The sequence below is a fragment of the Lathyrus oleraceus genome, chromosome 7 (assembly GCF_024323335.1).
Source record: "Lathyrus oleraceus cultivar Zhongwan6 chromosome 7, CAAS_Psat_ZW6_1.0, whole genome shotgun sequence".
Classification (NCBI taxonomy): Eukaryota; Viridiplantae; Streptophyta; class Magnoliopsida; order Fabales; family Fabaceae; genus Lathyrus; species Lathyrus oleraceus.
Window position 1 is genome coordinate 255,124,678 of NC_066585.1, and position 11,423 is coordinate 255,136,100.

General features: G+C 34.6%; 4 protein-coding genes across 5 annotated transcripts; 2 read left to right on the plus strand and 2 right to left on the minus strand.

Moving 5' to 3' along the window:
* The first annotated feature begins 405 nt into the window (after positions 1-405).
* Positions 406-7,525, plus strand: LOC127101256 (zinc finger BED domain-containing protein DAYSLEEPER). 2 transcript variants are annotated; one of them, XM_051038616.1, is made up of 5 exons: positions 421-1,847; positions 4,233-4,277; positions 4,617-6,073; positions 6,800-7,136; positions 7,245-7,525. In XM_051038616.1, the coding sequence occupies exons 3-5, from the start codon at positions 5,879-5,881 to the stop codon at positions 7,322-7,324; spliced, it is 612 nt and encodes a 203-aa protein (XP_050894573.1). In that variant the 5' UTR covers positions 421-1,847; positions 4,233-4,277; positions 4,617-5,878; the 3' UTR covers positions 7,325-7,525. The 2 variants fall into 2 exon arrangements, 1 of the variants encoding a protein (XP_050894573.1); XR_007794595.1 differs by lacking the exon at positions 4,617-6,073 and having other exon boundaries at positions 406-1,847.
* On the plus strand, positions 1,846-2,835 carry LOC127101255 (formate dehydrogenase, mitochondrial). Its single transcript, XM_051038615.1, has one exon. It carries the CDS (start codon positions 2,170-2,172, stop codon positions 2,818-2,820), a length of 651 nt encoding a protein of 216 aa, XP_050894572.1. The 5' UTR covers positions 1,846-2,169; the 3' UTR covers positions 2,821-2,835.
* LOC127101257 (ATP-dependent 6-phosphofructokinase 2) lies at positions 3,196-4,187 on the minus strand. Its single transcript, XM_051038617.1, has 2 exons — positions 3,934-4,187; positions 3,196-3,829 (listed from the first exon to the last, which is right to left on the minus strand). The coding sequence occupies exon 2, from the start codon at positions 3,800-3,802 to the stop codon at positions 3,233-3,235; it is 570 nt and encodes a 189-aa protein (XP_050894574.1). The 5' UTR covers positions 3,803-3,829; positions 3,934-4,187; the 3' UTR covers positions 3,196-3,232.
* A 304-nt stretch (positions 7,526-7,829) lies between the features above and the next one.
* On the minus strand, positions 7,830-10,365 carry LOC127101252 (reticulon-like protein B17). The gene is made up of 8 exons (XM_051038613.1): positions 9,757-10,365; positions 9,190-9,343; positions 9,014-9,088; positions 8,789-8,936; positions 8,620-8,689; positions 8,482-8,547; positions 8,269-8,391; positions 7,830-8,168 (listed from the first exon to the last, which is right to left on the minus strand). Exons 1-8 carry the CDS (start codon positions 10,238-10,240, stop codon positions 8,011-8,013), a joined length of 1,278 nt encoding a protein of 425 aa, XP_050894570.1. The 5' UTR covers positions 10,241-10,365; the 3' UTR covers positions 7,830-8,010.
* Positions 10,366-11,423: the final 1,058 nt, after the last annotated feature.

The following is an 11,423-nucleotide window of genomic DNA, read 5'->3' on the forward strand; positions in this document are numbered from 1 at the left end:
ATTTGGATTGTAGTATATGTCTTTTGTTTGCTTGAACAAATATTAAACAAAGCTTAAGAAGAACACATTTATTAACTTTAAGCTATTAGTTACAAAGAAATGCCCTGTCACAGTATGAAAAGGGAGGTTTGGAGAATGAAGAAGAAAAACGCAGCAACGGAAACAGAGAGATTGCAGAATGGAGAGAAATCCTGCAGAATTCATTGTAGAATCAGCAGAAAATCTGCAGCATTCATTGCAGAATCAAGAGAAATCTGCAGAATCCATTGCCGAATCCCCCCAGAGAAGAATGCGGAATGAGGGTTAAGCTGTTTAAATAGAGGATGAGATGTCCCAACTGAATCGGGTAGGTTGTTGATCCCCATGTCGGTAGCAGCCATTTTTCTGCATTCCAATACCAAGCATTCAATTAACATTAACTTAAATAACAGATATTTCAAAATAAACAAGCAAATGCACATATGCTGCCATAAATCATACTCAACAATCATTGCAAATACCAGCACAAGTATAGTAATAACCATGTATAATTTATCCTGCGTCAACTAACAGCTAACAACATGAAAACTCATTCACAAAAACAAGTTCATAACAGAAATCGGCGGCAAGGCAACTTGAGAGTTAGTAACGAACATGAAGCAATTTTATAACAGAAAATTAATCAACAGCTTGCACAAACCACGTACATTTCAGCCCCATTCGGTATTTGAACAATATGGCACCGCCATTTTCGTAGCCATTGAAGCAGATGCTTTTCACTCCACGTGGAGTCCATTTCATATTTCAAACTCACCAAAACAAGTCAAGGCACAAAACGACATGGACAGTTTCTTATAATTCCATTCCAACTTAATCGCATCTTGTAACTACTAATCACAAACCAAACTTAACGTAGCAACGAACCCGCTTTCGTCTATAACAATCTCCTAACTTAACTTAAATCCACTAACATTCATTACTAACATAACTAACATTGAATGCCTAACCGTATTTTAATCATCACCCTTCTGGCTCCTAACTGAATTACCGTATTCTAACAGAAATTGAAAAACGACTTAACAGAAAATCAGCTAACTTAACAAACTCTAACAACCTAACCAACCATATAACTGTTTCCCAACTGTTATTAACTAACAAGCTACCCGAACTGACCTGGATCAACAACCTACCCGATTCAGTTGGGACATCTCATCCTCTATTTAAACAGCTTAACCCTCATTCCGCATTCTTCTCTGGGGGGATTCGGCAATGGATTCTGCAGATTTCTCTTGATTCTGCAATGAATGCTGCAGATTTTCTGCTGATTCTACAATGAATTCTGCAGGATTTCTCTCCATTCTGCAATCTCTCTGTTTCCGTTGCTGCGTTTTTCTTCTTCATTCTCCAAACCTCCCTTTTCATTCTGTTCTTCATCCATTATTCTACCTGCAACAACCAAAAAGGGATTCACACTCTACCCATAACAGAAATCCAGAGTTAGCAGGAACAATGAAAGGGAAATAAAAAAAGGAAAGAGAAGGAAGCAGAGTGAAAAAAAGCATTGCCTGCAAAGCGGCTAACGCCGTTTAAACCGCATCGAATCCGCTGTCACGATCGATTTCGTGGAAGGAGCATACCTGTTACAAAGATTAAGCCCTATTAAAGCCCCAATATATTAAGCCCCTTATCATTGAGATTTATTTTAGGCCCTTTATATAATGCATTTTTTTTAGGCCCCATTGAGGGGCCTTATTTTATTCCCAAAATTTGGACGTTGAGTTTATCACTCCATTCATGTTCTGTGCAAAGCTTCCGCCACCGTCAACCAATTACACCGCCGTCGACTTTTCTCTATCACAGAAATAAAGGTACTCTTCTATCTCCATTTCTCTTTAATCTCTAGTTTTCTTAATATCAAATTTCATTTTTTATCTCATTTGAATCAACATGTTTATAATACTGCTTAATATGTACACTCACAAGCTGTTTGTGGAAATGCCTCAACAACTTTATACATGATATAAATTTGATTAAAATGCAATTCTGATGGTAAAGTTTCGATGATTAATTTGCCGTGTTTTAATCTTAGTGGTACTTTGAGTCATTCTGTTGCAAATTTAGGTTCTTTAGTTGATATCAGATTGGAGGGTAATCATATCAATCTTAGTGCCTAGTAATTGGACCAGTTTGATGAATATGAAATTGTTTGATCTGAGTAGAGCATTTTTAACAAAATTTAAAACACAAACTACCATTCCTGATCTTCATGTTCTGATATCTACACCATTTCACCCTGCCTATGTTACTGCTGAAAGAATTAAGAAAGCTAAGAATTTAGAGCTACTTTTGACTGCCGGAATTGGTTCTGATCACATTGATCTCAATGCTGCGGCTGCTGCTGGTTTAACCGTCGCAGAGGTCACAGGAAGCAACAATGTATCTGTTGCTGAGGATGAGCTCATGAGAATTCTCATTCTGGTGAGGAATTTTGTGCCTGGTTACCATCAGTCTATTACAGGAGAATGGGATGTTGCTGGCATTGCACATAGAGCCTATGATCTTGAAGGAAAGACGATAGGAACGGTGGGTGCTGGACGAATCGGGAAGCTTTTACTCCAAAGGCTGAAACCTTTTAACTGTAACCTTTTATATCATGATAGACTTAAGATGGAGCCTGAATTGGAGAAAGAAATTGGAGCTAAGTTTGAAGAGGACCTCGATACAAGGCTTCCAAAGTGCGATGTAATTGCTCCAACAAAGTTACCAGATACAGAGAGATGGTTAGAGGGATTTGCAACCTTAGATAGACGCCTTTTGCCTCCAGAAAGCCACTGGCCATAGATTTTGAGTTCAAGTAGAAAATAAGGTGCTATGAAAGTAGAATATGCATTTCAGAATGTAGGTGATGGAAACAGCTATCAACACTGCTAAGGCTAATAACCATATTAGAAAACTGATATTTGGTGTAATATGAAGAAACCTTGTGGTAGGACTTGTTGCCAGATTATGCCATAAAACCGCTTGACTGCTTAGGCCGAGACAGATACCAAAACATCCTATAGGAAACCGAAGGAGAAACGGCCACTGCTCATCTGTCGGGAGAAGGATGTCCTCATAGTCCTGTGTCAAATGTATGCACAACATTATAATTGATCATTTATTATTATGCACATCCATCTCTTACTTGTTGAGATCATCACATGAAAATCACCTATAAATCTGATCTCCCTTCAAAGTTTGTGTTGCAAAATGTCTAGCTCTTTAGAAAATCAGGCTGATTGGTGACAGATCTCACCCAAGACCAATTATGATCTTTTGTATTCACTGGGTTATTAGCACATGCTACATCTTCCAGTGGAATGTATGCATAGTTTCCATTAATAGGACCAGCAACAAATCCAGTATATCCACCCATAACACCATGAATTGCAGAATGTGCCAACAGTGTACAGTACAGATTATCAGTAGCATTTGCATGAACCGCACGAATCATATAGGTAGGGTCTATATACTTCACTGTAAATAGCTCACCAGAATGCTCCCTATCCCACCACTCAACGTCGCGGCTGCTGAGTGTTGCATGAAGAGCAATGTGACCTGTGCTTCGACCCATCAACTTCACAAGGCCTATACCGTTAACTGCGCTCTCGGCCTCCACGTGAGCCGCACTGATTGCTTGTTGAGCCATTTCAACTGCTGTTTGAAATCCAAAAGATCTGTCGATTATTCCTATGTCGTTATCCACTGTTTTAGGAATCCCAACAACTGCAATATTTAGTTTGCGTTGTCGTATTTCATTGAATATCTTTACAGCCCCTCGCATAGTCCCATCTCCACCTATAATGTACACCTGTTGATGTGCACAAGCGCATTATCAGTAAAACATTTATTTCATTCACATTTTTGTCTATTTAAAATTCAAACAAAACTTCGGAAAGAAACTAAGTAACTAACCTGATATATTCAGTTAGCTACTTGGTAAGACTGGTCCATGTGTTGTAGTTGAAGAATCTGCATTCTAAAAATATCTTGTCATTTATATGTTTTGAGCACAGCTTATCCTGGTCAGCACTCTCAACACCAATCATTAATTATTATCTTTAAATCAAATGTTAATTTATTTTCTTTTTGTTGTATGTAATACTTGCTGCGTGCCTCTTCTGTTATGAAATGAAAATCTATACATGTAATTAAATTTGCACTGAATATTATATGGAACTCTCATGTACTTATGAGCTTATGTTGTGTTCCAGGCCATTGAGAGTTTGCTCAGCAAAAAGATATTCCTTAATATAGAGGTTAGTCCTGCTTTTCTGTTTTTCAGTTCCCAGCTCACAACAGCATATCAAACTGCTGCAGCAATATTGCTGTTTTATTTGAGGTTTTGAAAGCAGTTAATTAAACAGAGACTGGATATGATGAGGTATAATAAGTGTCTATCGCTGTTTCAGATTTCATCATTTTATCTTTCTACTAGTTACCAAATGGAGTATACAAGTAAATAGAATGATATTAAAATTCATTGCAATATATTTTAACTCTATGTTTATATATTTTTTTTAGTTTTTGGAATGTGACTCTTAATATATAACCATGACATAACAGTGTTATGATAACACACATTCTTTTTGTTATAGTATGGAGTCAATGGATACGAGTGAGTATGCACAAGGTCAAGATGAAACTCATAAAGAAATATTGTCAACACTTTGGATTATTTTCACTAAAATCGGCAAAGGAAAAGATGGAGTTGAAAGAGCTGCATGCAATTTTTGTAGTACTGATTTTGCCATTGGAAAAAACCCCAAGTCTGGTCAAAGTTATGGAACTTCACATCTAAGTCGTCATGTTTTTATTTGTAAAAGTTTCCGGTTGAGCCTTCTTAGTCTAGAGGAATCGTCAAGCCTAACCCCAATCAACCAAAACACACATCGTGAATTACTTGGAGAAGCCATTATTGCACATGATCTTCCTTTTAGCTTTGTCGAGTATGAAAAAATTCGAGTTTGGGTGAAATATTTGAATCCATGTGTTGAAATGGCCTCTAGGAATACCATGGTGTCATATATTGAAAAAATATATGATAAAGAAAGGATCAAGCTTAAGGAAATCATGGGAATAAAATTTGTCTAACATCGGATGTTTGGACAGCATCTACTAGTGAGGGTTATATCTGTTTGACTGCTCATTTTGTTGATGAAAATTGGAAGTTAGTTAGTTGTCTTCTTAACTTTCTTCGAATGAAGCCCCCCCACACGGGTATTGCACTGGAAGCTACTTTATTTGATTGCTTAAAGCAATGGGGAATAGATAAGAAAATATTTACTATTACGCTGGATAACGCATCTGCCAATGATAACATGCAAGACCACTTGAAAACTCATCTTCGAGTGCAAGGCAATTTGATGTGTGATGGTGAATTTTTTCATATCCGATGTTCGGCCCATGTACTCAACTTAATTGTCCAAGAGGGTTTAAAAGTTGCTAGTGAAGCCCTCCATAAAATTAGAGAGAGTGTCAAGCATATTAAAGGATCTGATGGAAGGATGCTTAAGTTCAGAGATTGTGTCGAGGATGCAGGGATAAATGTTAGCGGTGGTTTAAGATTTGATGTATCTACTAGATGGAATAGCACTTATTTGATGCTTGAAAGTGCCTTGCAATATAGGAAAGCTTTTGAGTTTTATAAGGTGGCGGATAGAAGCTATAAATATTGTCCATCTGATGAGGAATGGGAAAAGGGGGAAAGGATTTGTGAGTTTTTAGAACCTTTTTATGAAATTACCAATTTGATTTCTGGTTCATCTTATCCAACTGCAAATCTGTATTTCATGCAAGTGTGGAAAGTCCAGTGCATTTTAGAAAAACATCAAAAAGTATTGATAAGGTGATAAAAGATATGTCTGATAATATGAAAATGAAATTTGACAAATACTGGAAAAACTATAGTATTGTGCTAGCATTTGGAGCTATTCTTGATCCACGCTTGAAGGATAAATTTTTGAAGTTTTGCTATACTACACTTGATGCCTCAACCTCTGAAGGGAAACTTAAGAATGTAATGGATAAATTCAAAGGGCTTTATGAAGAATATGTGAGTTATTCTATCAATCAAAGTGTTTCTCTTTCTCAACCATCTAATGAGTTCAACACATTGGCTAAGCTATCTAGAGAGGGGAATAAAACTAAAAAATCAAAGATTATAACAATAAGTTTTTATATTAACATATTTATTTCACTCCATTTCCTCTTTTATATATATATATACTTGTTTGAAAACTTTAGGTTGTCTATTATTTATATTTTATTAGTATTAGAAAAAGAGAAGGATTATTGCATGAAATTGTTAGTAAGGATTATTGCATGAAACTTTGTGTTGTACTCTGTATGTGGCTTTACTAGTAAAGCATACATGTGTATTCTGAATGTTGAGTACTAATAATGGTCACAAGGAAATGCTTGAATAATATTGCAGACAGTGTATTTGGTTCTTTTTCGAGTTACTGTAATCATTAGTAACTTAATCGAAAGTTGAATGTGAGTTATCTAACATAGAAACATAGCAACATATTTCAATTATTTCAATTATTTCAATTATTTCAATGATATTATTTAATTAGTTGTAAAAAAAATATTCAATGTTGTTAAATGATTAGAAAAAAATAGATCGGTCTTTATCTAACATAGAAACATAGCAACATTAAGAACTTACATAGATAGAAATGAAATGTATTTATCTAAATATTGTTTAAAATTATGTTATGTTGTTTCTGTGAATATTGAGAGTAAAATATGTCCTAACTATTTATATATATCGCAGGATTTTAAAACATGGAACTCGATTGAGAGTAGGTTTGTTCTTGGAAAGAATGAATTAGATATATACTTTGACGATGAATTACTGGAGCTAAATGAAGAACACTCTGAAGATTTTGATGTACTTCTTTATTGGAAGTTTAATGAGAAAAAGTTTCCGATACTCTCCATAATGGCACGCGATGTGCTTAGCATTCCTATCACGACTGTAGCATCTGAGTCTTCTTTCAGTATCGGTGGACGTGTTCTTACGAAATACAGAAGTTCTACTCTTCCTGAACACATCCAAATGTTAATTTGTACTCGAAGTTGGTTGCATGGATTTTCGGAAAATATGAATGGTAATACTACTTTGTATTTTATTTATTTTTATTTGTTCATGTTTATGATATACTCATGTCATTGTTTTGTTGCATCTGCACCTAAGTATGATTTATTGTGTTTTTAAGATGAGGAAGATATCAACGCTAATGATGAAGGCAATACTGAGGTGACAATGACTCAACATACATTTGGATTGCAAGATTGAATTGGAAGACTAATTTTAGTGCCATATACTTTATTCTGGTTGTTGAATTTATCTTTTCATGTTTTTTTGGTTGAATTAGTGTCTTTGTTTATGTGATATGTGGTTCATGTTTGTATTGATTTACTTCAATTTCGAATGTTGAATGTCCGGAGTATCGACATATATCTTTCAGTGATATGTTTACATAGTATTTTTCGTGAATTGAGATGGATAATATTGTTGTTTGTGTTTGAAAAAGAACATAAAATCCTACTCAAGTGTATAAATATTAGCAGTCACATAATTGAACTGGTTTGTATAATATGTTTTCTTTTCTTTTTTATTTTTGGAATTTTATGTTGAAAATTTTATTTTTAATTTTTATTAAAGTTGTTTTTAATTTTTGAAATTTTTAACAGATTTATTTAAAAATTATTTTTTTATATTTTGAATTTATTTTATTTTGGTTTTCACGTGCTAAGTGTCCCTGTGTATGGATGGATGTTAGATACATACACGTGCTAAGTGTCATGAAATGAATATATTAGGAGAATTATGACTATTACAAAGAGATGTAAGATATATGTTCGTGTTAAGTGTGATGAAGGAATGGCCAAATGAACTTCTAGCGTTAGCGCCGCTGTTAGGCAGCAACTAGTAGTGCCTGATATGGTGGTTTCTCATCCACTGGTTCTGCAGCGCCGCTGTTAGGCAGCAACTAGTAGTGCCTGATGTCGTTTCTCATCCACTGGTTCTGCAACTAACAATACCTGTCGATGTTTGTCTTCCGCATATGCGTCTCCGTCTTCTACTTTTTGTAAGACATTTTGTTGAATATATCTGAATATTACAACCAATAAAAAACCTGCAAAGAAAATTACATTGTAAGAATCAGCTATCACAGTAGAAAAATTCACATGTCAGAATGATTGACACAGGCAAGTGGCTAACACTAAGAAAATCACCTGTGCAGATTCGAGTCTTTATGGAAGACAGATTCCAAAAGGTAATAAGGGCCGATACAACCACTATCTTCTTGTGACTGCAAGCAATCCACGCGTCCAACAACCGCAGTTTCAAGCACTCAGCTGCATATTTAAAAAAAAAACTTATCTACGGCATAAAAATATGGATTAGTAGACCTACGAATGTTAGTCAATTTATGGATTGAATTATACCTCGCTGATTGATCTGAGAAGCGTAGCAAGAATAAAGCTGTGGTACACTGAAGCTGACAAAAAATCCTGCTCATAAATATATATTAGTACTATTTTTATTCATACTATGAACACTGATAGGTAATAATATTGTCTCACCAATAGCACTAAGCCTCCAAATTGTAATAAGATGGCCATACTGAGCTCCTAGTAGAAGAAAAGGAGCTACCTGCAACAACCAGAAAAAAAAAACTTAACCAACTATACAAATCAGCATGATTTTGCGCACAATCATGGAATTAACTAAGAGTAAGGTTTCATGGATTACTTTCAGTGTCATGGAAGGTTCTCCAGAGAACAGCTCTTTCGTCTTTGACAACGCAAAATTCAAAGCAGGAAGAAACAATTTAGCAAGATGTAAAATGTCATCTTCTTTCAGTTTGGCATAACTCCTTTGCTTGTCAGCTTCTGGGTCTCTGAACACATACAAGTTGTTAATTCATTACCCCTATCATAGCTTAGAATACAATCATAAAAAAAAGTAAAAATATACCTTTGACGAACAGAATTTGAGATAAAAGAAAAAGCCAAAAATAGAATTCCCAATTGTGAGATAGCAGAGAAGATGCTGAAACAACAATCACAAAAAAAACCTCAGAATTATTCACAATACATAACAAAGAAAAGGGCCACAAATATAAAAAAAGAAGAAAAAAAACAGTTGCAGACCTAAAATTGATCCCTTTTGTGAAGCAAGAAGACAAGAAACAAAGAGATCCAAAACCAAACCAAAAGGTTGATTTTTGCACATCTTTCCACATAATTAATTCAGTGATCAAATTTCCAATGCCATCCGAATCATCTACATTCTCTTCTTCTGCTTCTAAACACCAAATAACACACATCAATTATCAATCTCTATTTCAAAATAACATAAACTGGAATCAAATAAACATAACAGCAAAATCTCTATCACAATCAAGGTTTTATAAAAGAGTCCGTCTTCCGCGACAAAATGGTATCAGAAGGTGCCGACACCGATAATGTTATTCATTGTTTTTGTGATAAAGAAAAAATCATGGTTAATTCACACCGCGATTGCGACACTTATACCAACCAAAATCGCAAAAGTCTTTACGCGACCGTTATTTAAAACCGAAATCGCGAAAGTCTTTACGCGACCGTTATTTAAAACCGAAATCGCGAAAGTCTTTAAGCGACTGTTATTTAAAATCTTGATCACAATTTAAAAGCAAAATCAATGATCCAATTTCAAATGAATTCTCTATCACATACTTGGTGGTTGAAAAGGTACCAAACTGAGTTTATCCTTCTTCTGTCTCCCACTGTTTCTTCTCTTCCTCTGTTTTCCAACCTCATCCATCAATGCAATCTCCTTTTCTTCCCTAACCTCAACCTCCGATCTCCTCCTCGATCTCCTGGAGTTTCTCGGAGAAGACAGAGCCGCCCTACACCGCCTTCTCAGACTGTTGGACTCCTGCATCTCGTCATCAAATCGCGGCTTGGATTTTCTGGAAGACGGAGGGGACATGAGGAGAAGCTCCCTGAGTGGATAACAGCGAGTTGGAGATCGGAGAAGAGACAGCGGCGAAGGCGATGATGATGGTTTTGTGGCGGTGGTTGGTGATTGATCAAGGTCGAGTGATATACGCAGAGGTTCGGTGGCGGTTATTTCACCAATGCGGCATAGGGGAGAGGTTCGGGAATTGGTTCGGCGTTCTGATGAACGGTGGTGATGATGATAAGGAGTAGAATCCATGAAGATTATAGTGAAGTGTTGTTGTTACTAGATTGTGATGATGATTATTGAATGAATGAAAATGATAGTGAAGTGATTTTGAGTGTTGTAGCCGTTGGAGAAAGAAGCGATTTTATAGAAGTCATTTGTTAACTTCTTTTTAAATAAGTCAAATCTAGTAGAGTGAGGTGGGGTTGCAAGCTTTAACGGTAAATAAATGCGATACGTAGTTTCCTTTATTAGGTTGGTTAATACTACAAGTTGTATTAAATTTATCTTGTAATGATAAAATAACAATAATGAAAGAAAAACATCCTCATAAATTTGGTATCTTTAATGGGGCACTTCAGTTAATACCATTAAAAATTCCATTCATTAAGTTAAGGCTACTCTTGACCTATGCATTTGCAATCTAAAAAGAAGCTTAGTTGTCGGCTAAAACTAATTGACTACATAAATGATAATTTATAGTTGATGACGGCTAACTCATAAGTTAATCAAAATGTTTGATAAATTAACTATTGGTAGATCCAAAATGATATAAAATGATATTTTTAATTAGAAATTGATGGTTCATTATCTTATTATATTATATTATTAAATTAATTTTTATTTGATAAAAATAAATGTATTAATAAAAACATGAACACAATTTTAATATATATGAAAAATTAAAGATAGCATCCAAATATATTAAATTTGTATATAAATTGTATAATAAAATTTAATGAGATACACAAATTAATAACATTGTAATTTTGAATTCAGTTAGATTAATCCAAAATGATAATAAAAATAAGTTTATTGTTTAATATTCTATAATAAAACAACAATGACATATTGAATTTTTTCGTCTTTGTTGATCTCATTGATTCTCCTATGATGTTTCACTAACTTGATTGTTATCATCACTATTTCGAAATTTATTATATAATTTAAATATTACGTAAAGACATTAAACATTGCATCATCTTTCATTTTGTATATTGAAGGGTAAGAATAGGTTTTTGTAAAACAATAAGTGTATAAGTGAAAGAAAAAGTCACAAGTTAAAAGCTATAAGCTCAAAAGCTACTTCAAATAACTTTTGAGAAAAAAGTTAAAAGTTAGTAAAAACGCTAAAAGCTAAAAGTTAAAAGACAGTTACAAACACAACTTTTTCATTAATATTGACCGAATAGCTAAAAGCTCTTTTTTGGAGTTT